At 41.0% G+C, this 22,666-nt stretch overlaps 1 protein-coding gene across 4 annotated transcripts in view; it reads left to right on the top strand.

The window, feature by feature from the left end:
- PLEKHF2 (pleckstrin homology and FYVE domain containing 2) overlaps positions 1 to 22,445 on the top strand; it is a 32,999-nt gene extending 10,554 nt beyond the window's left edge. For 2 of the 4 annotated variants that reach the window (XM_040588541.1, XM_040588540.1), the window contains exon 2: positions 19,082 to 22,445. In XM_040588541.1, the coding sequence (XP_040444475.1) occupies positions 19,096 to 19,845 (750 nt within the window). In that variant the 5' untranslated portion in view covers positions 19,082 to 19,095 and the 3' untranslated portion in view covers positions 19,846 to 22,445. Of the gene's footprint in view, positions 1 to 16,823; positions 17,654 to 17,681; positions 18,016 to 19,081 lie in introns of those variants that run through there. The other 2 variants (XM_040588543.1, XM_040588542.1) reach the window with 2 other exon arrangements.
- The last annotated feature ends 221 nt before the right edge of the window (positions 22,446 to 22,666 follow it).

Here is a 22,666-nt window from a genome sequence, read left to right on the forward strand (position 1 = left end):
CTGAAATGCTGTGTGCATAGACACCGATATTTATAAATGGCAAAACTGCTCATCGCAGCAAAAAAGCGACGCGCGAGTCTGCAGAGCAGCACATCTCAGTGTCGTCTTTGTCCCCTCTAAGAGAAACGGCTGTAGCTCCAGCCTGGATGTGAAACACGAGTGCAATAGTTGTTGGTAACCAAAATGACCTGTTATATGTCCTTAACCAGAGATCGAGGACTCCTTTGCCTGTCATGTGGTTGAATTGATAAGAGTGGTTCCAGAAGCTTCGTTGGATCCTAACTTGGGCTGTCCAGTGTGCCGAGTGGGTACCGTGGGGGTTGATGCTGGTTTGGCAGACACTGCATCTGAGGCTGCAAGGTGCCTGACAGCTTAACTTCGAACAAGGTTAATATAGTAGGCAAAGCGAGTCTAAAATCAAACCCACAACACTGGAATCTGTTTCAGAACTGAGGTTGCTGATTCCTCTTTCCTGAAATAAAGAGAACTTAAATACTTGGCTTTCGAGTTCTAAGACTGTTGTGTTATTTTAGGGATGGCTATCTGAAAGAAGGGGTGTGTTTAATGATGGCAGCGTAATTGGTGCTGAGGGCCTGCAGATGATGTGCTTTGTGTGCAGTCATCGACATGCAGAAAGGAATTGGTTATTTAGTCCAGAAGGCAGTGTTCTTGCTTTTAACCTATATAATCTAAATACTGTTGACTAATCAAGTGGGAAATAAGAATCCCTGGGTAGTTAAATGTCTCATGTGTATCAGCTGCGTTTAACAATTTCCCAGGTGTTTTAGTGCTGTGCTGCTTAATGTTGAAAACAGCAGTGATAGTGGAGTGTTGTGAGCTTGAATCCCAAAATCTTGCTTCTGAATGCAAATTGGCCATGTGCTTTTGGAAGTGTCTATGAGTTTTGCTGTGTATAGAAACCCACATAGAGAAAGTCCCTCAAACGCTAAATGAAAACCAGTGAGTAGAAATTTGGAGTTGGAGAAGCTGGATAAGTTTCTTGTGTCATACCCTCTGGAGAGAGACAGAGCAGTGTCTTTTCACCTAGAAGCAAGTTTTCATTAGATGCAGTGATGAAGTAATTCTTTAGCAAGAGCTGTGTCCCGTTTCCCTTAAATAATGGGATAAGACTTAACTCTAGTATTACATACATCCCTGGACTAGCAGAAGATCTGCCCCTAACATCCTGATGGCATTTAGTTTACAAAAATATATCATTGGCAAAGTGGTCTTAATATTCAAATGGCATGGTGACTTAGGTTTCACTGTTGCTATTAGTGGATGCAGGAAGGTTTCAGAGCAGTAATGAGAGGTGGAACTGCAAGTTTCAGGTGAGGCATGATATGACAGAGCTTGGTACAACTCCTTTACCTCTCCAAGAGCCAAGTGAGGGCAATAGAAGCAGGGTACAAACACTGGTTTTGTTACACTTGCAGCATTTTTGGTGCACACCGAAGTGGGCTAGATGTGTTAGAGTGAAAGCTTATGGTCAAAGTATGGCACGTAGATGGGGGCAGCTTGGAAGCTTTTAATACTTGCAGATGCAATTTTGTGAAAATACGTTTGTTGGATAAAAAGTTGGAAGGGGTGGTCAAGCAAACAAGTGGCATGCAAGTTTTTGTTCTTAAAGGCCATTTATTAGTGGGTGAGGTCAAATAAGGAAACCCCAGCATTAACAATGGATATGTTTCTTAGATGTTGATTGGGAAGGCTAACTACTTGATTTTTGTATTAAGAAATTAAACGTTATTCTGTACTGCTTCAAGTTCTAAAAGTTCATTTGTGACTCATTCCGAACTCTGTTGATATTCAAGCTTACTTTTCCATTTAATTCATGTAATTTTGTTAGAATTATAGATGGTGCTTGTGTGTGTATATATATATATTATTTTTTTACTACTGTCGAGGATTAATTCAGTTATTTGATGAAAGGATGATAATCTTGGAATTGTTCCAAAAGAGAATACATAAAGTGCAAAACCAGGCTTTTGAAATAGAATCACATATTTAAACATTATCCCTATGAAGTAAATGGCAGAGTTCGCTGTTGTAGGATAAGTTTTGTTTTCATATTTAGTGAAGGACTTGTTTTTACAGTTGAGGGGGATGGAAAGCTACTCTTTAGATAGGTGTGGTAGAACATGTTTACTATACTGAGGATTATTTTAGCAGTCATGAGCTGTAAGATGTGATGATGACTGTGTTAGCAAGTAGCGTCCTGTAAATTTGAGCCACATCAGTCGTCCTGTTGAAATAGATGAGTCCACTTGCATGAGAAGAGGCTTGACTGAGAGTTGTAGGACAAAGATTCTCCTTACATGAAAATAAGTATTATTGTGCAGAAGTGTTACTGAACACAAGGGTGCTTCATGTTTGTCAGCCTGTTGCTTTCATACTACATAGTAAAAAATGCGCTGAAATGTTTACTTTGTTTTTTAAAAGTTGCATAAATAGGTAAGAGTGCTGCTGGCTTGGACATAATGTGGTTTGTGTTTTGTTTTGGGGTTGTGTGGGTTTTTTTTGGTTTTTTTTTTTTTTTAAGCCTGCTGGTGGTTGTAAATAATTTCAGTATTTTAAAAATTATTTGGGAGTGACTTTGTTTTCTCTTTGCATCATTATGTTTTACAATACAACAGCATTAAGCATAATACACGTAAGTGTATGTAATGTAGCAGGATTTTGGCATTTTGTATAAGTTTAAAATAAGAACAAATAGTTGAAAGTTAAGGATTTCAAATACAGGAATATGTTCTCTACACACATCCCAGCTCCTAAATGTAATAGCATCACAAACAAGCAGTTTGTTGCTGTGTTGAGATGCAATCTCTTGAGAAGTTGTACTGGTTCAAACAGATACGGGTAAGCTGCTAGATAGTGATGTATCTGATCTTTCTGTCAGCAGCTTTGGCTTTCCCTAGATACCTCTTGTACTTCAAACATACCATCTAGAGGTAACAGTTTTGCTTTTAAGTACTTGGTATGCCTTCTACAAAAGGAAAAGTTACAGCATGTTCTTTGATATTTGCATTTCTAAAGTGTATGCGTAATTTGTTAATGCAAATTAATATTAAAGAGTGTACTGTACATGCTACTCTTCAGGTTGTCCGATAGCATCTTTCTCGAAACAGTGAGCTGTGCAGGTTAACTTCAGTGCAAACCTCTATGCAGCTTCCACAGTTTCCTCTAGATCGTCATCTTTGCTGCAGCAGTGAGGGCCTAAAAGCAAAGGAAAATGGCCTGCTGGATGAGAATCATGTGGGCCACAAGCCCCTGCGGTATTCTGGACGGTGTTTATTGCACTCAGAGGACTGGGTTGTGCTGAGTGCTCTAATGTCTGTACTCCAAGTGCTTTCTGCATAACTTTAAAATGCATCAAACACATTTGACAAGCAGTAAAAGGGAAAAAGGCCAGTGAGTACATTTCCCAGGAAGGCCACCTAAAGCAAACCATTGTGATTATGGGGTTCTTTCAGGAAGTGACATTCACCCCCACCCCCTTCTTTAAACTTCTTCTGACTTAGCTGGTAAATGTAAAACTACTGAGACTGAGATTTTCAGCGTACTTCTGTTCTGAAAGCTCTGTGTTGACAGTGATCCTCCCTCCTCCCCCTCCTTTCTGATGTAAGTTAGCAGCATGGAGACAAGTGAACTGCCCTTTTAACACACAGGTTATGACTGCAAAGCTGGTTACGTGACTGACAAATTTTATTTATGGTGTCATTGTTAAAGCTTTCCTTTTGGCTTTTGTTGATAGCTGTCAGATGTTTGTTTTCTAGACCTTCACTGCTCACCCATACATCACCAGGTAGCAGCATGTGGTATAAAAAAGGGCTTATGTCCTTCGGTCAAGAAAGAGCAATTCAATGCATGGCTTATCACCTTATATATTTTAAATATTGCTGGATAAATAAATTTTAAGTGTTGCTGGGGGACCGCAGTGACAGGTCCACGACTGTAGCGCTTCAGTATTGTCAGGCTTCCCGAAAATCACAACATGTGGTTTGTTTCCAAGCCCCAAGCTGTGTTTTGGCTGCCTGTGAACCCCTGGTTTCTGCTGGGCTGGTGGTTTTCAGCCTGATGATAGCCCTGCTGTGCGCATGGCTACTGGGGCTTGAGCCACTTTTTGGTACCAATTTGAGTGACTTCTTTAGGAGGTTTAGTTTAAATGGTAGGAAAAAGGTTCCTTGCAGCCAGCCATGCTTGCCCTTAGTCTGTTCTTGCTGGTGAATAAGTGTTAGAAATTATTTGGCACTTTCTTTTTGAGTTAAGAATTTTAAGGAATAAATATGTCTGAACATGCTGGAGTTTGTACTGCAATACTGAAAATACACTGTAGCAGTGCTTTGTCTGACCCTGTTAGGTAGTGGCCAGCTGCCTAGCCTCCTGAAAGTATTTCTACAGCATAATATAGTATTAGGGTTGATCCCTAAATAGGAGATTTCTTACCTTGAGTTAAGAGCAGCAGCGAAGTTGAAGTGATTGCACCTGGTTAGAGAAGGAGATTGAGTGTTGTTACTTGGCTTGTGTATTGTGTAGTTTTGTGGAAATGCTTGGAATTACTGAGCTGGTAAAAAAAAAAAAAAAGCCTCTTTATTATGCAGCTTCTTTTCCTATAACAGGATAGCTGAGTTTAAAGGACACATGCATGTGAAAATAATATTGATATAATCAAATGAGATAGTGATGATGTGGTTATGCTACTGTGCTTGTAAACTGTGAGACTGCATGGGAAAACTTTGCTCCATTTTAAAACATGGCTAGCTAAAAGCAGAGGTCCTTTTGTGTTGCAGTTATTGGTAGGAAGTTAATTGCTCTTTGCCTAGCTTTGGCTGCTTGGTAACTCTCTCTGTAGCTTGGTCGTACTATAATCAATTACGTATAGTCTAGTCCTCCTTAGGGCTGCTAGTAAAATTTGGTAACTTCTCTCATAATGTTAATAAAAGTAAACTAAAGAAAACCTATTACAGAAAACTTGTTTTTTAAAGCATGGCTGTTTTAAGTACCTGTGCATAGCAAAAGGGCATAAGCCAATGAGCAAAGCCAGGTGTGTCGTAGATGTGCATTCATGAAGAAAGGGAAAATAAAATCCTGTTAACTTGGGGAAGCTTACTTGAACATGTAGATGTTCTGGTAGCTCTCAAGTGCTAAAACATGCAGGTGCTTTGAAATCTAGGAGGTGCAATTTTTAGTGTATACCTGCGTATAAGAAATACACATTGGAAATCCTATAAATGTTCTCTACTTGTAGGTTAAAGAAGCAGCATGCTGGCAAATACTATTTATTTCAGTCACTGAAGACCAAATCCTCTTTTTCACATTGACTGAGAGACAGTCTAGCTAGCTGTTAGCAAGTTGCCTCCACATGTGCTCCCAATACAATAATCTGTAACAACAACAAACCACACAACCAATCTGGTTTTGGAGAACTGCTTGCAAGATGGATTTGGCAACGCTTCATCTTGAACAGCTGTATCGGGATCTGTTTTTCCTGTACTTATGATGCTGTGTCCCTTCCCCGAAAGAATTTAAGTAAGTCTGTTTATTTCAAGATTTAAAAGGTATGTTGATGCTTGTGGCTTCTCTTCATTGTGCTGGGCTGGCAAAAACTTAAGGCAGGATCTAGATTGCTCTGAAATTGGTCAGATCCTTGTGATTGATTTTTCGTGTTCCTCCCCCAATCCATTTAATATTAAGCGTGGTGGTATTTGTCTATGTAAAGTTATTTGCTAGCCCAGGTGTCCAGGTGGGTGCCCTGGTGCTGCTGAAGTGGGCTGTCACCAGTTAAGCTGTTCCTTCACAGGCAGCATAGATGGGAAGGGCACACCCGGCGCCTGTCCAGGCAGCCTGGAAGGGAGGGGTACATCGCTGCTGCCAAACTGGAAAATAACATTTGCTGGGAGAGACTCTTCAAACAGCTAAACAATTGGAGTAGGGAAACATTAAGTTGTAAACAGAAAAACTTACTCCAGTTTTTGGTATCACAGCCTGGTCAAGTAATCCTTTAAGCATGGGCCCATCATGGGTTCATGTCTGCTGGAGCTTCTCGAACCAGAGCAGGATCCCAGGCTCCTGTCCTCTGCCTTTGACTTTTCCGGTGCATTTCAAAGGTGTTGGTCTGTTGTCTGTGTTGTTCTGGTGGCTTTTAGCTACTCAGAGCTGTGGAGAATTTTGGAGGGAACTTGGATGTTTATGGACTCAGGATCTGTGGAATCTGGTTTTGAAACTATTCTCGTGTATGTTCCCAGTACTTTGGTTAAGATGAAAGATGCAATTTGCTAGTAGCAGAGGCTAAGCTAACCACTGCTAGTGCTCCTAAATACATGCAAATGGAAAGTTGAAATATAAGGGCATTTTCCCATGGCAGCAAAGATTTGATTTTAGTGTTGGATTTTTTCAGTTGATTGTTGTTGATTAAGTAAAAGGTCACATGTGTATTACAGTTTTTATATATATGTGGGGTTATATATATATAAAAACATAGAAAACCTCAGTCTTTTTACTTATACCCATTTCAGTATCCATATTTGCTGGATCTTGCTTTCTGTGCTTTGACAGATAAGTTTGATGTCACACTGGAAACACTGGTCGTGGTGGGTCAGGCCTGCCTGTTCACCTCTGCAGAACTTGAGCTTTCAGGCTTGTGTGATTGGGGGGTTTTTTGGTTTTGCTTCTTTTTTTAATTCCTTTAATTCTAGCCATTACCTGGTTTACACATGCGTGTGCTGGCTACTTCCTCTTTCGCGGCATTAAGAATTTTCTCATCTGAATGGCAGCGGTTCGACTGGCAGTACTGTGTTTCACAAGGGCTGTTCAGAGCTGTGTAAGCCTGTAGTGGTGCTTTGGAGAGTGCTCAGCTTGTTGACAGACGGATAAAGGACATGGAGATGAAATGAGTTTAGGAAGTTGCTCCCTTTGCTCCTCCAGCCCTTGATTACGAACCGGGTGGGGGGTGGAGAACTGCATGTTTCTTTCCAGCAGCAGCTCTGTCTTTATTATGCCAAGAGACAAAACCAGTATCAGCTACCATGGTTCATTATAAATAGAAGTATATACTACTATAAATAGTAGTAATAAGCAGCTGATTTCATTAAAAAGCTGGATCTCTTACATGTGTATTGCTCCTGGGCTTCCACAGTGAGGCTTCTTCTACGCCAAGAGACATTCAAGGACTTTTTCCAGTGAAGCTGAGGGCAGAATACAACCACTTCCAGTTGGTCTAGGAGTGGGTCGAGGCTCTCCTGATCGGTTGCTTCCCTGTGGTGTGAACCCTTCAATAGTGTTTGGGTTCTCGTCTTCTGTATTTTCTGTTGCTGCCAAATGGGAGAAGGTAGTGGGAACAGCTCTGGGACTCAGCAGTTCTGTATTTCTGTGTCTGTTTAATGGGTGCCACATGTTTCTTGCTTGGAGCAGGGGTGGTGGCATTTATGGCACGTGGCGTTACAGCTGAGGTGGTTCTTCTCGCCTTTCGTGCAGGGCGGGCTGCAAACTGGCCAGACTTGTCCGGTGGGGCAGCCAGCTTCCCCATGACTTTGTTTTCCTCAGGTCCCCTCTATGATTAGTTAGCATTACAACTCATTCAGGACGTGGGAGCTAGTCTTTCTGTTTACAAGCAGGTTAAATTGGTGTCCTCTTTCCAGCTGAGGGTTATTATGTTAAATACCAAACCTCGTGAGAAGCTAATGTCAGGACTTGGATGGTTTTGCCTGCATACAGCAGCTCAGGCAGTGTACTGGCTGTGAGGGAGGGTAGCCTGGACAGTAAAACAGCATTGCTCTGCTCTTGCTGTGCTAATACATATGCTACCTGGCAAAACAGATAGTGTTTTGCTAAAAACAGCTTTTTGTATCCAAACTAGCTTTTGAGTGGGCTGGGGAATATGATAATGTCATATATCTTGAAAGCTTTACCTAGAAATTATCTCCATCCCCCAAATGGAGTTGGCCTTTCTCGGCATTCCTAGCTTGATTGCATAATGGCTATTGCAAATTTGGAGAGTTAATGCATTTGCCATGCAGGTTTGATAATAAAGGGTTTTTTTGTTCATTTAGTCATTTACATTCTATGAGCAATTCTTGCACAACTGGTCAATTAAAGTGAAATGGCAGTCCTTTATAAGTTGGAAATCAAGAGTATACTAAAATTAACTGCAGTGTATTGAAAGAATTTCTAAATTGTAAATTGTTAGGCAGTTAAAACAGGAATTTCTATGTTCTACCTTCAAGAAGAGTTTTAGTAGAACTGGACTTGTGACAGTCATTTGCAGCAATTTAAAAACAAAACCCAAACATCTGCCTGGGTTACTATGGTAATTATAGGTTTATGAAGATACCTGACTAAACAAATGCATGGATTTGCTTTTGTGATTTATTTGGACATGACTAAATGCTGGACTGAGAAATAATCTAAAGATTTCTAAAATATTTCAAGGCAGAGTATTCACAGGTCGCACAGTATGAAGTAACGTGGTTGCTGTTAACATATTTCCAGCATGGTTTCTGTGAGCTTGTGGCTGGTGCCAGAACATCAGCCAACAGGTTGAGACAAATGAAAGGTTAAGACTGGTGGTTTGTACTGGATATACGAGTGAGGGAGTGAGTTGGCTCATCTGTGTTTCCCCACACTGCAGCCATTGCTCCACAGGCTTGTGCAATGCAGGAAGCAGTGTCTTCACAGTGGGGAATTGAAAAATCACATTCACGTAGAAAACATTGCCCTCAGAATCATAGAAATGAGACTTGGGAGAGGTCCACACATTATCCATTCCACTTTCCTGCCAGTCTAGTACTGATTGATGCTTACACTGTTTTCTCTATAGTATTGGGATGAAAATGTCACAAGCATCTTTGCTTCCTTGGCGTAATCAAAAGCAGCCTCAGTATTGCCACCATCCTTTTCCATGTTTCAGCTTGCTGCTTTTTTTGACTTTATTAAATGCCAGTAATTAATAAGGGTGTGAGAAATGGTGCAAAGAGGCAACAGCGTACACTGTCTTAAGGAAAAGGTAATTTTTTGTGTGTCTGTAAATAAAGTCAAAAGTTTCTGTCCCGTTACCAGTACCTTTCTGAATGCTGCAGCCATTAACCAGATTACTCAGAAGTGCTCCTGGATAAAGATTGTGTTGAAGAAGTTAAGAGAGGGATCTTACTGCCTCCTTTCCTGCTGTCATCTCTACCTTAATATAGTCGCTGTAATCTCTTGGTCCGTGTTATTTCTTTGCAGTATCGTGATGCTGCTTTTTGTTGTTGTTGATACTCCTGTCTTTCAGATACCATCAGGGTTATCCTCTGCATCCTTACCAGCTGGTTACAGTAGCAATAGCAAGACAATTTGCTAAATACAACAGCTTTGGGAATACTTTTGTGAGGAGAATTATTAGAGAACTGCTTGTTAGAAGACTGTATTTCTCTTTAACTGACAGATGTTGTCTTATGTTTTAAATAGTACCCAGGACAGCACAGCACAGGCATTTAGTTGTTACTGACATGTCAGTTTTTAGCAGTGATGAAGACCTTTAGAAAGTGTTTATCATACTTCTATCTCCTCTCAACATGATATTTTTGGGGGGTCAAGTGTCTTTTAATTTCACTTTATGTTCAAATTGGTCTTTTTATTGTTTCATAGGAAGCAACTGGTGAACAATGGATATATAGAATCAATATTAAAACTTGCAATTAATTGTTGTATTTAACTATAAAATATAGAATGAAGTACTAATTCATTAATGGGTTAATGGATACTTCAAACTTTGTTTTCCTCAATATTTTACACACTGAATGGTAGAAATAAAGTTTAATTAAATACCTCTTGCTGCTATTTCTGTATCATGTTTAATCTAGCTCTTGTTGTTACCTTTATGGTCCTTGACATGTAGTGCTGACTTGTGTGTGAATGTTTGGATTCTGATTACAGCTAATCAGATCTAAGTGCATAGAAAAGCTTAATTTTGCCAGTGAAGATGACACAGTGAAACGTTCAGGACAAACGAATGGTATCATCCTTCTCTGTATATATTGAAGGAGGCTGTGTAGGAGGTGGAACTAGTGAAGCCAAAGTAAGATTTAAAACTTAACGCTGCTTTCTCTTCTGTATCAGAAACTTAGAAATTCTAACTGCTGTGCATGTGTTTATTTCAGCAATTTTCCACACTAAAACTATTTTCAAAGCATTAGACATTGATGGCTTCCTTAAACAGGTTGCACTTCAGAAATTTACACTGTTTTACTTGGCAGTGGTGCAGAAAGTCAAGTGTTGCTCTGAAGAGCAATACATCTAATATTAATAGAGATTAGAGTACTGTATTACAGTACTGAGATGCCTTCATAGCTGAAAGTTTGTTCACAAACAGTAGCGATATTACCATTTCAGACATAGCTTTAAATCAGAGGGATGTGTAAAGGTTCTGTGTAACTTAATTGCTTGTGTTTATTCAACTGTAAGTCTAATTAGCATGTCTTCCTTGCATAGGCGAAGTGCAAGAGGAAAGCTGAATTAGTCTGATGTGATAATATACCAATTATTTGAAACCTGTTACAAAAAAATATATGTATATGTACTAAATGACTGATTCTGCCTGATGAACCCTTGGTTTAGAGACAGTGTGATGTTTTCCTCTGTAGATCCAAAAGATGAGTTGTGTTACAAACCAGTTATTTAATGCACATTAGATATCTGGTCTGCAGATAGTTTTGTCTGTCTTAGGTTTACAGTTTACTTGTTTCTGTCTTGTAATTGATCTTCTGTACCTTTCATGTACGTTTAACTTGTCTGATTAAGTATAATAAAACCAAGATTCAATTCTGTTTTAAATCTGTTTTATTCAGACCCTTCGAGTTGTGGAGTCAGACAGGATAAAACCTTTAACTTTTTTGCCTTTTATTAAGTGACTCTGAACAGAAACTCCTATTATGAAACCTGTGTTACCCTTGGGCAAGAAGGAAAATGGGTTAGTTTGAATGTATCTGGTGAAACATGGTTGCTGATGTTGTCTGTATGTTCAGATGCAGGTGTGAGAACAAGGGCTCTGTATGACAACTGGATAATTACTTAGAAGTTTATTGGGTTGTAAGGTATAATGTGCTTTCATTTAGACCTGCTATTTCTACCTTTTCTTTCTTTATTCTATTTCTTTTGTATGCCAACGTTTCTGAGTCTTCTCTTTGCTATTCTCTGCATTTGCTTCACTGCAACAATATCTACATCTCACTTCATCCATTCCACTGGTGTGATCAGATACTGTGGTTAGTGATGTGGGTTTTGGTTTTTGTTTTTTATTGGACTTGTGTTACTGAATATGGCTTGGAAACATCCAGAATCTGCTGCTGCTGCTTTAGGACTGGATGGACCTCTGTGTGGTTGGTTTTGAGCTCTTGTACTTTTTCCAGCAGCTTAAATACTTTTTCTTTAAAGCTGTCACCTTAACTGTGAATATATGTAGTAATGGATGAGCTGCCTGCATCTTGATACCATGGCTCTGAGAAATCTAGATTGCCTGCTTTGTATTAATGCAATGTGTGAAATGTTGTTAACAGCCTAATTGCTAACTGTAAAGATGATGATAAATGAACTGGCAATTATGGCAAGGGCAGTAGCGTTTTCCTCCCTTGAAGGATTGTTGAAGAAAAAGAATGCTAAAAATTATGTGCTTATTAATTAATGCTTGTTAGCAGGGACTGTGTACTGGACAAGACTTGTTCTTGCCCAGGCCAGAAAGTAATGGAGCACTGCAGGTTCTGCTGTATTGCTGAAGAAACTTGGGAATTGATGTTGCATCCCTCTCTTGCATACCCTGTCCTGCAGTCTAAACGGGTGCTTGCCGTGATGGTAGTATGCACTGAGCTGGGGTGAGGAAATGTTTTTGCACTGAGCTGTATGCAGCCTGCATCACTATGCCGTAATAGCTTTTTTCATCTCATTTCTCCCCTCCAGCACCTTTGTGTTATTTGTGGTTCGGCTCTGTGTGATCATGTGAGCTGCTACACTGCTAATGTAATAGTAGAAGGCTTTTTCTGGCAGTGTTGAATTAGGTGTAGCTATGTAAGTCAGGGTTGCTCAGTATGTCTGTCTTCAGCTATAGCTATTCTGTGCAGCTTAGTCAGGCCTCAATCGAGAGCAGAGCTGGCATATAGAACAAACGTTCTTCTATTTTACGTAAGACCTGTAGAAGCGCTGAGTCCTGGCAGGTGGTTGGTTTGGTCACTGGGATACAGTGGCAGAAAGAAACAATTATGTGGGAAGTGACTTGTCAGTGTACAGCAGTCCCCAAAAAATTACTTTTCTGCTGCTGTAGCCTGGAATGTTAATAAAAGTAGTAAATATATTACTACTTCAACATGGGTTCTGTTTTCACTAAGTGGGTAACTTGGTTCTTCAAAGGCTTCAGTAATACCCAAGTTTGCTCACTTTGAAGATGACTGTTCTCTCCAACAGGATACAAATGCAAAACTGGAGTGGAATAGGGGAGCAAGATGATCTTGGTACATTCAGAATTGTTATTTCTGTAGAAGCATCTTGTGAGTAAAAGTAGAAATAACTTGGTGTCAATGACCGTTCTGCATATGGTAAAGGAGATAGGGCTTTCTGTATCAAAAAATATTTTGTCATCTTTAAGTAGTGTATTATGCTATGGAGATGAAAGCCTTTGCCCAGGGTCTTCATTGTGAAATGGGCTTACTGAGAGCATGTGTGAGAGAAGGAGGACAAACTGAAGGTATTGCAGCATTTTGAGAGTTGAGATCTATGTATTCGAAAAGGCTGCTAAACCGTGCTCGTGGTGTAGCTCTATGTAGCTGATTTTTCTTACAGGGTCATCTGTTTATTTTTGTGAAGTTTTGATTAGCAGCTGGTACTACACTGCAGTCTGGACACAGAAAATGAACCTAATGTGATGGATTGATGGTCCTTATAGACAATTAGGGTCATCCTTGCATAAGGGCCTGGGGACCTTTGGGAGTTTGTGTGCAAAAAATGTGAAACAAGTCGAATGTGCTAAAAGTCTGAACAGTAGGTTTAGAGGTTTTTTGATTTAATAGCATCCGAAAACCGAGACTATGTATAAGATGCTCCCACTTTTCCCTCAAGTGGAGCTGTCTAGCCCGTCATGTTGAAGCCCATGGTTCTGGTTTATTCCTCATGTGCTTTGGGGAAGATTTGAGGTATGTTTTCAACAGTTTGCCATCACTTGGGAATTGCTTTGCTTGATAAGGTCTTGAGATCCTGCATCTTGAGGACAGTAATCCAGTATCTGCTTATTACAGTAGCCAACAGTAGAAATATTCAAGAAAGTTTCAGCTGGCAGAGAGGAGGATATTGCCACCCAGTTCCAGGGCATGATCTCTTATCTCTTACAATATATCTGAATATGCTTTAAGAAGAGATTATTGTAATTTTAAAAGGCTGGTAATTGATAGCCTTGCGTAGTTTTTGGACCGTGACATCTTGGCGTTAAAAGTTCCTTTATGTGTACAGGCAGTGTTTTAATTTAACATCTCCTTGGTCTGTGTGCTCTTGGGTAGAGGTGCACTTTTCCTATCTTTAGCTCTTGTGACTTGGGGGATGGCTTCTCTGTTGTATTCTGGTCTGTTTTTCCCATGTTTCTTTATTATTTGTAATCATGATACTTCCCAGGTAGTTTCTCATTACCGTTTCTGAATTGCCTTCCTTTCTCAGAAAAGGCTAGCGAAGGTGAATAAGCATTAGCATGCATAGGATTTCAAATGGATTTTTAATTTTTAGTTCTCTAAAAATTTATGAGAAAAATGACAGAGTGCTTACTTTTTTAAAAGTCTAATCTATTAGTGTCGGAAAATAAAATTCATGCCCTGGAAAGCTGGAATAATCCAGCAGCAGTCTGTGGTTTTTGCTACCTTAATTGAGGCTGCTAGGGGAGAATTTGTAAAACTTTATAGATGAAAGTTTCAATCTAGAAGAGATGAGATTATCTTGTCCTAATAGTCCTTAACTTGCCCTGAATTCTTGCTTTAAATCCAGTCAGTAATGATTTTCACAACAAGCTGAAAGTGCGGTCTTCAGCACAAGTTCTGGAGTCATGTGTCTTGGTTTCAAGCCATAATGATTATTAAGTGATCCTGGTTAGAGTTGTTTTCTCTTAGGTCATCCTAGAGAACAGTTAATTAAAACCTTTAGCCTTTTCTCCCACTGTTTTCTTCTCCCAGTGACTTGTATTTTGAAAGCTTTCATGGTGACCTTGAACAGAGTTCGCTGTGTATTGGCAGGGAGCGCAGAGAGGCTGAGCTGGAGTTGTGGAGCAGTGAGTGCTTTCCTGCAGGTTGCTGTAACTTCACACCATGAGCTTTGCTGAAACCTGTCAGTGTGACTGTGGGGTTTTTGGGGGGCTGGGGTGTGTGTGTGAGGGAGTGGGTGTTCCCCCTTGCAGACTAGCTAAAGCATCTAAATCGTTGTAATTTGCAGATAGTGTGTATAAAAGTGTAAGTTTAGAAGTAGCACATTGATTTGTACCTGCAGAAAAGTGTATTCTCTTTGCCTGTCCACTTTGCACTCTTTTGACATATTTCCTTCTCCACTTCATAGAGAACATGGGATTACTAAATAACTTTAGACTGACCCTGTGACTGAGTCCTTGTTTTTGAAGTCCGAAGCAGCTGTTGGTCTACTTTGGCACTTGCAAAGGCTGTTTATTGCTAGTATGTTGTTAGATGGGAATGGTTATTTGGCAGTTAATGGCAATTAACCCTCATTCCAAATCTTGGGCTTTGGCAGTCAGATGCCTGAATTTGGTTTTTGAGCCTAGGATGACAACAAATACACAACTAAAATTTCCTGGCTTATCTTTTGCATTCCTTCCTTAGTACTTTCTCCTTGGTAGATAGAGAGATAATAGTTGGGGCAAGCCAAAAGCATTTCTGCAGAGTGGCACCTCTGCATTAGACAAGGCTGTAGTAGAAGTAAAACTAATCACCCAAAAAACTCACTCCCAATTGGCAGTGTTGTGCCTCCTTGCCATGTGGTAGTAGTTAGTTGGTATATATGTAAAAAAGGAGGAAAATAATAATAAAAAAGGTTAGATCTTCATGCTTAGTAAAACATGTAAAGGGTGGTTATTGCGTGTCCCCATGTGTATAAGTTAGTATTGGTGCTTGGAATGCTTGAAGGAAATAAGGTGTCTATTGAAAGGTGTATTTTTGGATATGCCTATATAGTAATAGCATTAAAAAAAAAATGAATTGTGTTGATGGAACTTGAGTCTTCTGCTGTTCTCTGAGAGAAAAAAACTGCAAAGCCGTAATACCTCTGTTTACTGATCAGTTTAAGCCAATTCACTTTCTGTGCAGGGCACTGTCTAAGCACCTACCTCCCTTCCCGTTCTTCCCCTGCAGCTAACCGGCAAACCTGAGCCCTAAAGCACTCTGATTTGTTCTTAACTTGATCAGCCCTGATCTGATTTGCTGTGTAGCTTTTGTGATGGCACAAGGGAACAGGGTGGGGGGCAGATAACATAAGTTGGTATCGCTACAGAAGGAAACAAAGCGGAATCGTATCAGCTAAGTTTTGTTGTTGCAGGAGGATTTAGGGGTTTAGTACAACATCTGCTTGTGGGCGTCTCTTAAAGGGAATGATGGACAAAGCTTTGAGAACTTTTGACAAGAGTCATGGTTCAGAAAAGTAGAGCTGATGAAGGAGATGGAAATAACAGGGTGGTTTTTTTTCATTGGTGGGGGTTTTTTCCTCCTTACACTTGGACTCCCCATCTTCCCTGTAGAGATGACTGACGAGTATTTCAGTCCTCAGCTTAACAAAGAAGGTAGTGATGGTTATTCTGATTGAAGATGTATTGGGTTTGTGTGGCAATGTTTTGGTAGCAGGGCGAGAAGCTGCCAGAAGCTTCCCCTGTGCCCGATAGACCCAATGCCAGCTGGCTCCAAGATGGACCCATCACTGGCCAAGGCTGAGCCCATCAGCAGCGGTGGTAGTGCCTCTGGGATAATGCATTTAAGAAGGGGGTATGTGTGAAACCTGCACAACAGCAACTGCAGCCAGAGAGGAGTGAGAATACACGAGAGCAACAGCCCTGCAGACACCCAGGTCAGTGCAGGAGGGGCAGGTGGTGCTCCAGGAGCCAGAGCAGAGGTTCCCCTGCAGCCCGTGGTGAAGCCCCCGGTGTGGCAGGCTGTGCCCCTGCAACCCGTGGAGGTCCACAGTGGAGCAGATATCCACCTGCAGCCCACGGAGGACCCCATGCTGGAGCAGGTCGGTGTGTTAAGGAGGCTGTGACCCTGTGGGAAGCCTGTGCTGGAGCAGGGTCCTGACAAGACCTGTGGAGGGAGGAGCCCAGGCTGGGGCAGGTTTGCTGGCCGGGCTTGTGACCCTGTGGGGGACCAACGTTGGAGCAGTCTGTTCCTGAAGGATGGCACCCCATGGGAGGAGCCCACACTGGAGCAGTTCATGAAGAACTGCAGCCCGTGGGAAGGACCCACATTGGAGAAGTTTGTGGAGGACTATCTCTCATGGGAGAGACCCCAGGCTGGAGCAGGGGCAGAGTGTGAGGAGCCTCCCCCTGAGGGGGAGGGAGCAGCAGAGACAATGTGCAATGAACTGACTGCAACCCCCATTCCTTGTCCCCCTGTGCCTGCTGGTGGGGAGGAGGTAGAAAAGATTGGGAGTGAAGTTGTGCACAGAAAGAGGGAGGGTGGGGGTCAAAGTGTTTAAGATTTGTTCTTATTTCCTTGTTACCCTACTCTGATTTGATGGTAACAAATTAGATTAATTTCCTCCCAAGTTGAGTCTGTTTTCCCTCCCCTGTCCAGCTGAGGAGGGGAAGTGATAGAGCAGCTTTGGTGGGCACCTGGCATCCACCCAGGGTCAACCCATCACAGAGGAACAAAAAGAAATGTTTGCTTCGCAGCAAAGATGACTTAAAGCTTTACACTTTCTAACTGATCAAATCGGAAGCCACTGGCCAGGGTAATGGAGGAGGTCAGCCTTTCTTTCTTTGATACCTGGTAGAAATAGCGTAGGTGTACTTTCTTGTGTGCCTTGATGCAGCACAGTTAAATCTTTTGAATACTTTTTATAAGGCAATTTGTGTTTTGTCTTGGCCTTCTGCAGATCAAAATAAACTCGGATTTGGTGGCTTTATAATTCCATTAACCATAAAACTGGTTAACACAATACTTGCATGCTGTAACTAATGCTGTAAGGCACGCAAAGACAATTCAAAAGTAATACTGAGTAATATCTTTAATAGATTCTTCTGTCTTCTCTGTCAGACTTTGATACAAGGTGATGTTTGTGCAGAACTTAAAAAAAGGTCGGTTTAGTTATGTCTGAGCAAGCCTGCTTGTGGAACTAATTAAACTCTCAAAGTAGTAACTTATAGGTTTTTTTTTAATCACACTTAACATTGGCCGTGTGGATTTGTGTAATCACAGGTAACATACTTATTTAGATGAGGCCTGATGAGAGGTTTCTCTGCCACCATACTTCTATCAAGAAGTTTCATCCCTATTTTGTAAGCAAGGATCTGGGCTTTGAGTCATGGGAGGAAGATTGACTGGATCAGGTTATGGCGGAGCGAGAGGCTGAGCAGCATCAAGTCTGAGCCTTGTTTCAGCCCAGTTTCATCTCTGTTACAGCTGGTGCTCTATGGATGGCAGGCAGCGTAGACCTAAAAGAAAAGGTAGGTGAATGTAGAGGAGTTCCCAAACGGGGATCGTGTTGGGAAGCGCAGGTAGCAGGCACTGGAGTGTTGGCTATTCTGCCCTCCTTCAGGCCTGTTCAAAGCTGTGCTTGTACCAAAGGGTGCTGTGAGCGTCAGCCCTGTGGTAGCTGGAAAGGAAGGCACAGGAGAGCGGTCTTCTGCCTGCTGAGAGACAGGTCTGTCCTTAGTACTTGCCTCTGCCAGCTTTCTCGCTGTCGTCAGGCACACAGTTCAGGTTCATGGCTGCTGTACTCAGGAGGAGCTTGAGGGGAGCAGATCTGGATCAGACTGGCAGGAGTTTCCTTTGCCTGACTTCTGCCTGGGAAGCTCTAGGGTAAAAGGTAGGCTACAGAGCGGTTTGGTGACGTATGAATCACTGTAGAGGCTTCTTATTTTCAGTTCCCCGTTGGATGCCTTAGGAACCTTACCCTTTCAAGAGAAAATCTTCTTTGCTGCTTGGGGAAGGATGAGGGGTGGTTTTAAGTGGTAGTTGTAACATACGTACTCAGTTCATCAGCACTTCCTGAAATACGAAGTCTTCTTGCCTAAACTTTAAGCCAGTGCAGGTCACTAAGTCTTTCTCAGGAGCAGTTGCAAGCTGTGTGGCTTATCCTCTGTGCTGGTCTGCCTGTGTATGTCACCTGATCCTGATGCTGCAGTGTGGTTCCAGTAGGTGAGGAGGGAGGGACTGTGGGACCCCTGCAAAAAGAAGGCAACAGTGAGCATGCGATAGGCCACCAGCTGTGACTCACTCCCCGTTCTTTGCTCAAGTTTGCCATGAAAGCAGGTGTTGGTGGGTGCAAGCTGTGGCCTGTACAAAATGTTTCTGGCAGGTGGAGTCATAGTTTTGGCCCATGATTTAATGTCTACGTACTGCAAAAGAGCAATACTGAGCTCGGGCATGGCGGTTTCCTATGTGAACATCAATTATATCGTTTTTATTTGTTGTGTTAACATGGACATGGGTCTCCAAGCAGCTCAGTTAAGTTGATGTTTGTCAGTATTAGAATTTGGAATGATGGGCGATACTTTCTTTTGCCATCCAGACTGTAAGTTCAGGAGGATAGGCAGAGAAACATGAGCATTAAACGAGGACACAGTAACCTTACTAGAAAGGAAGCCTTCTAGTCTGTTGCCAGAGGCTTTCAAGAGCAGTGCTGTAGGTGCTGTCTGTGTGGTAAAGATAGCTGTCAGCTGGATGGAACATTTTTGCTTTTGAAAAAAAGACTATTCAGTTGCTAAAAATTCTTAGGTGTTAACACTTCTTTAAATCTAGCCCAAGTTGATGCCACTGAGCCAGCAGGTTCTGTTAGATATTTTAAGAAGTGCGGGGTTGGTACCTTCCTCAGGGAAGGCTGCTGTTGAATCAGTCCTGCTCTAACAACAAACTTGTCTTTCTAATTTTAGGATACTTGTGAAAGATGGTGGATCGCTTGGCAAACAGCGAGGCAAATACTAGAAGAATAAGTATAGTGGAAAACTGCTTTGGAGCAGCTGGTCAACCTCTGACTATTCCTGGTCGTGTTCTGATCGGAGAGGGAGTACTAACAAAGCTGTGTAGGAAGAAGCCTAAAGCAAGGCAGTTCTTCCTGTTCAATGACATTCTTGTTTATGGTAACATTGTCATCCAGAAGAAGAAGTACAACAAACAGCACATAATCCCACTGGAAAATGTCACTATTGATTCCATCCAGGATGAGGGAGACTTACGGAATGGGTGGCTTATCAAGACACCAACAAAGTCTTTTGCGGTTTATGCTGCCACTGCTACAGAGAAGTCTGAGTGGATGAACCACATAAATAAGTGTGTTTCTGATTTGCTTTCCAAAAGCGGGAAGACTCCTAGCAATGAACATGCAGCTGTCTGGGTACCAGACTCGGAAGCCACCGTGTGCATGCGCTGTCAGAAAGCGAAATTTACGCCTGTCAACCGTCGTCACCACTGTCGCAAGTGCGGCTTTGTTGTGTGTGGGCCTTGCTCTGAAAAGAGGTTTCTTCTCCCGAGCCAGTCTTCCAAGCCTGTGCGAATTTGCGACTTCTGCTATGATCTTCTTTCTACCGGAGAGATGACTGCTTGTCAGTCCACTAGGTCAGACTCCTACAGCCAGTCACCTAAATCATCTTTAAATGATGTATCTGATGATGATGATGATGAAGACAGTAGTGATTAAGGACCAAACATTTTTTTTCCACATGTTGCAATTTGTGTTTCGAACCATATGGAGCTGCTTTTGGGGAAGTCTATAGTGAGGTTCCTCAAAAAAAATCCTGTTCTAGCCATAAAATATGCCTGAATAGCTTCAACTGCGATGTGCCTCAATCTATGAATTCTCTAGACAATAGTTTTTTCATTCCTCTGCAGGGATAGACTGTTGACAATGTTATCAGAATATTTTCCAACTTCTTATACTTGAGTTGCGTCTAGGTTAGACTTTTGTGGAAGGTTGGAGAATAAAATGTACTTTCTTAATTTAACAACCCATACTTCCTAATGCTTCATATTGATACATTATGTGGGGTTTTTTGGATATGGGGAGAAAAACCGTAAGCATGCATGGAACAGTGATGTTTTGGTTAATCCCTTAGAACACCCTGTTTTTCTAATCATGGTATGTATTAAGTTGAAATGTGACATAACTTGCAAATCGAAATGTCACAGAACTTAAAATTGTCTTGTTTTGCTCTTATTTATGACTTCCTATGCCAAGCAGTGCCTTCTACCAGTTGTGCTGATTCAGGAAGAAACAAACCTATTCTGTGTTGTCTGTGTTTGCCTGATGCTGGTATCTGAGAGATTGTTGGTGCTATTGAAAATAACTGCTGTGTTCAAAGTGGAGCTTTGACAAGGTCAAAACTGTACCCTGCGGTGGGTGACGGAGACCTGAATCACACGTCCTCCCCTCTGCAGGCAGACCCAAAGACTCCATGGATTCCCACAGGCTTCAGCGGGTTGGTTCTTGCAGGAGTTGCATTGCGAGTCAGGATCTTGAGATAAGAAGCTTAGGGTGACTCTTCATGGGGATTTATAAGTTTTCTTTTTAGAACAGTTTCTAAGTTTCATGTTCGGCAAACGCATACTGAAATTTTAGTTGGGTGATAAAGTATTCGGATGTGATAACCTATATGTTTTTGGAAATATTTCCCAAAAATGACACTAAATTGTTTCTTGAAACATTGGTGAGAGGGTTGGGTTCCCCCCCATAAGGGTTTGATTAGCTTGTTTAAAAATAACCTCATGTTTTGAACAAAAAGCCTGCAAGTAACCTTATAAAATTGGCTTTTCTTTTTACACAGCTGACCTCAGGATAAATGTAAGATGCTAGTTATTTCAGTCTACATGTATACCCAGGACCAAGAAAGATGTATTTAAGAACTAGAATGAAATCGTCAGTGCAGAAAATGTCTCTACCACAGTATTCATTTTTATTTTAAATCAGTTCTTGAATACAGATATGTCATGTTTGCATGTAAATGTAAAAGTTAGACTTGCAGAGACATGTTAAACCTCCAGATACTATGTTTCTATATTTTTATAATGGTTGTGTCAAATTTGAAGCAGAAAACCCTCTGAAATAGTTGTATGGCTATAGTAGCAACTGACTTTATAAAAAAAAAAGTTAAACTTTTGTATCTCTAAGTGACAATTTCTGCACTGTTTGCCTTGGGTGGCAATAATTGGGTTAAATATTTATTAAATAAACAATCAATGCTGCATATTGCACTAGTCTCCCATTCTGTATGCTGTAAATGTCAGTCTCTTTTTTTTTTTTTTTTTTAAATATAAAAATTAGTGGAGCACTTCAAAGCTGTAGCCCTCTGAGATTTCTGGTAGCTAAAGATGCACTTAGCATCTTTAAGAAGGCACTCTAATAGTTTGTAAGACATTGCTTCAGGTGAAAATTCTGTTAATACTTTTAGCTTGGGCAATTCTAAAAATTGTTTTTTTAAAAAGCACTGAAGAGTATTTGATCTACTTTGAAATAAACATAAGAAGGGGAAAATGCTTTCTGATAAGAGATTAGGGACCAGGAAGATTCTGTAAAATTGCCAGATAAGCAATAAATAATTGTATATACTGAAAGACCAGCTGATTGAGGGAATGGTGACCTGCAGCAGGGGAAAATGGGCTGTTCTGAGAAGGCACTTTCAGTTAATAGTGCTTACTTTCTGTACCTCTCTTAGTATTTATGTTTCAGGATTTTTCTACAGAATCAAAGTACAAACTTCCCTTGTATATACCTTCTAATGACTAACAATTTTCTTCTGGATGCAATTGTTTCCTCTTTATTAAGTTGTCAAATATTAACTTGTCCTTGTAGAGTCCATCTCCTTGTGTATTTTTCCCTGTTTCTGTATGTTGTGCTTAGTTTTCAGCACTTTTTAGGGGTGGGAAGAGGGTTGCCAAGAGCTAGATCACATCCTGTATTTTGCAGAATGTTCTTGTACCTACTTCAAATATCTTTTTATCTGTGAATGAAACTTGCACTGTGCTGCACTGATCCCTGAAGCTGTAACCAAACCAATGCGTGCGTGTGGGATTTCTCATCTGAAATTGATGTATACGGTCCAAGCTTTTTGAGAAAGCATTAAAAAAAATAAGAGTATTTTATGGTAATACTCCTATCCCTCAGTAGTATTTGTTTAAAACTTTACAAAATGGACTTAACATCAACTTCTCTTGTACTTAAAAATTCCTGAAAGGGCTCGTTTCGTATTTTGTAATCTTGTTCTGTCAAATTATTTTATTTACAAATATATGGTGTAGCTTCAAGCCTATGTGTTTAATTTTCTTTAACTGGGCCTTCAAGGGTGACAGAAAATAGGGTGACTGGGTTGTATCTTGACAAGTATTTTAGCAGCAAGTTTATTTGCTATCAGGAGGGATTAATAAACTGGCAATATGGAAAATTGCCAAAAATGGAAATAAATGTAGTTACGAATTTAGAAGCCACCCATGCACTTGAGGAACTGTTTAAAACCAGGATGACCAAG

This window comes from Falco naumanni, chromosome 3 (genome assembly GCF_017639655.2).
Source record: "Falco naumanni isolate bFalNau1 chromosome 3, bFalNau1.pat, whole genome shotgun sequence".
In the NCBI taxonomy this organism is placed as follows: Eukaryota; Metazoa; Chordata; class Aves; order Falconiformes; family Falconidae; genus Falco; species Falco naumanni.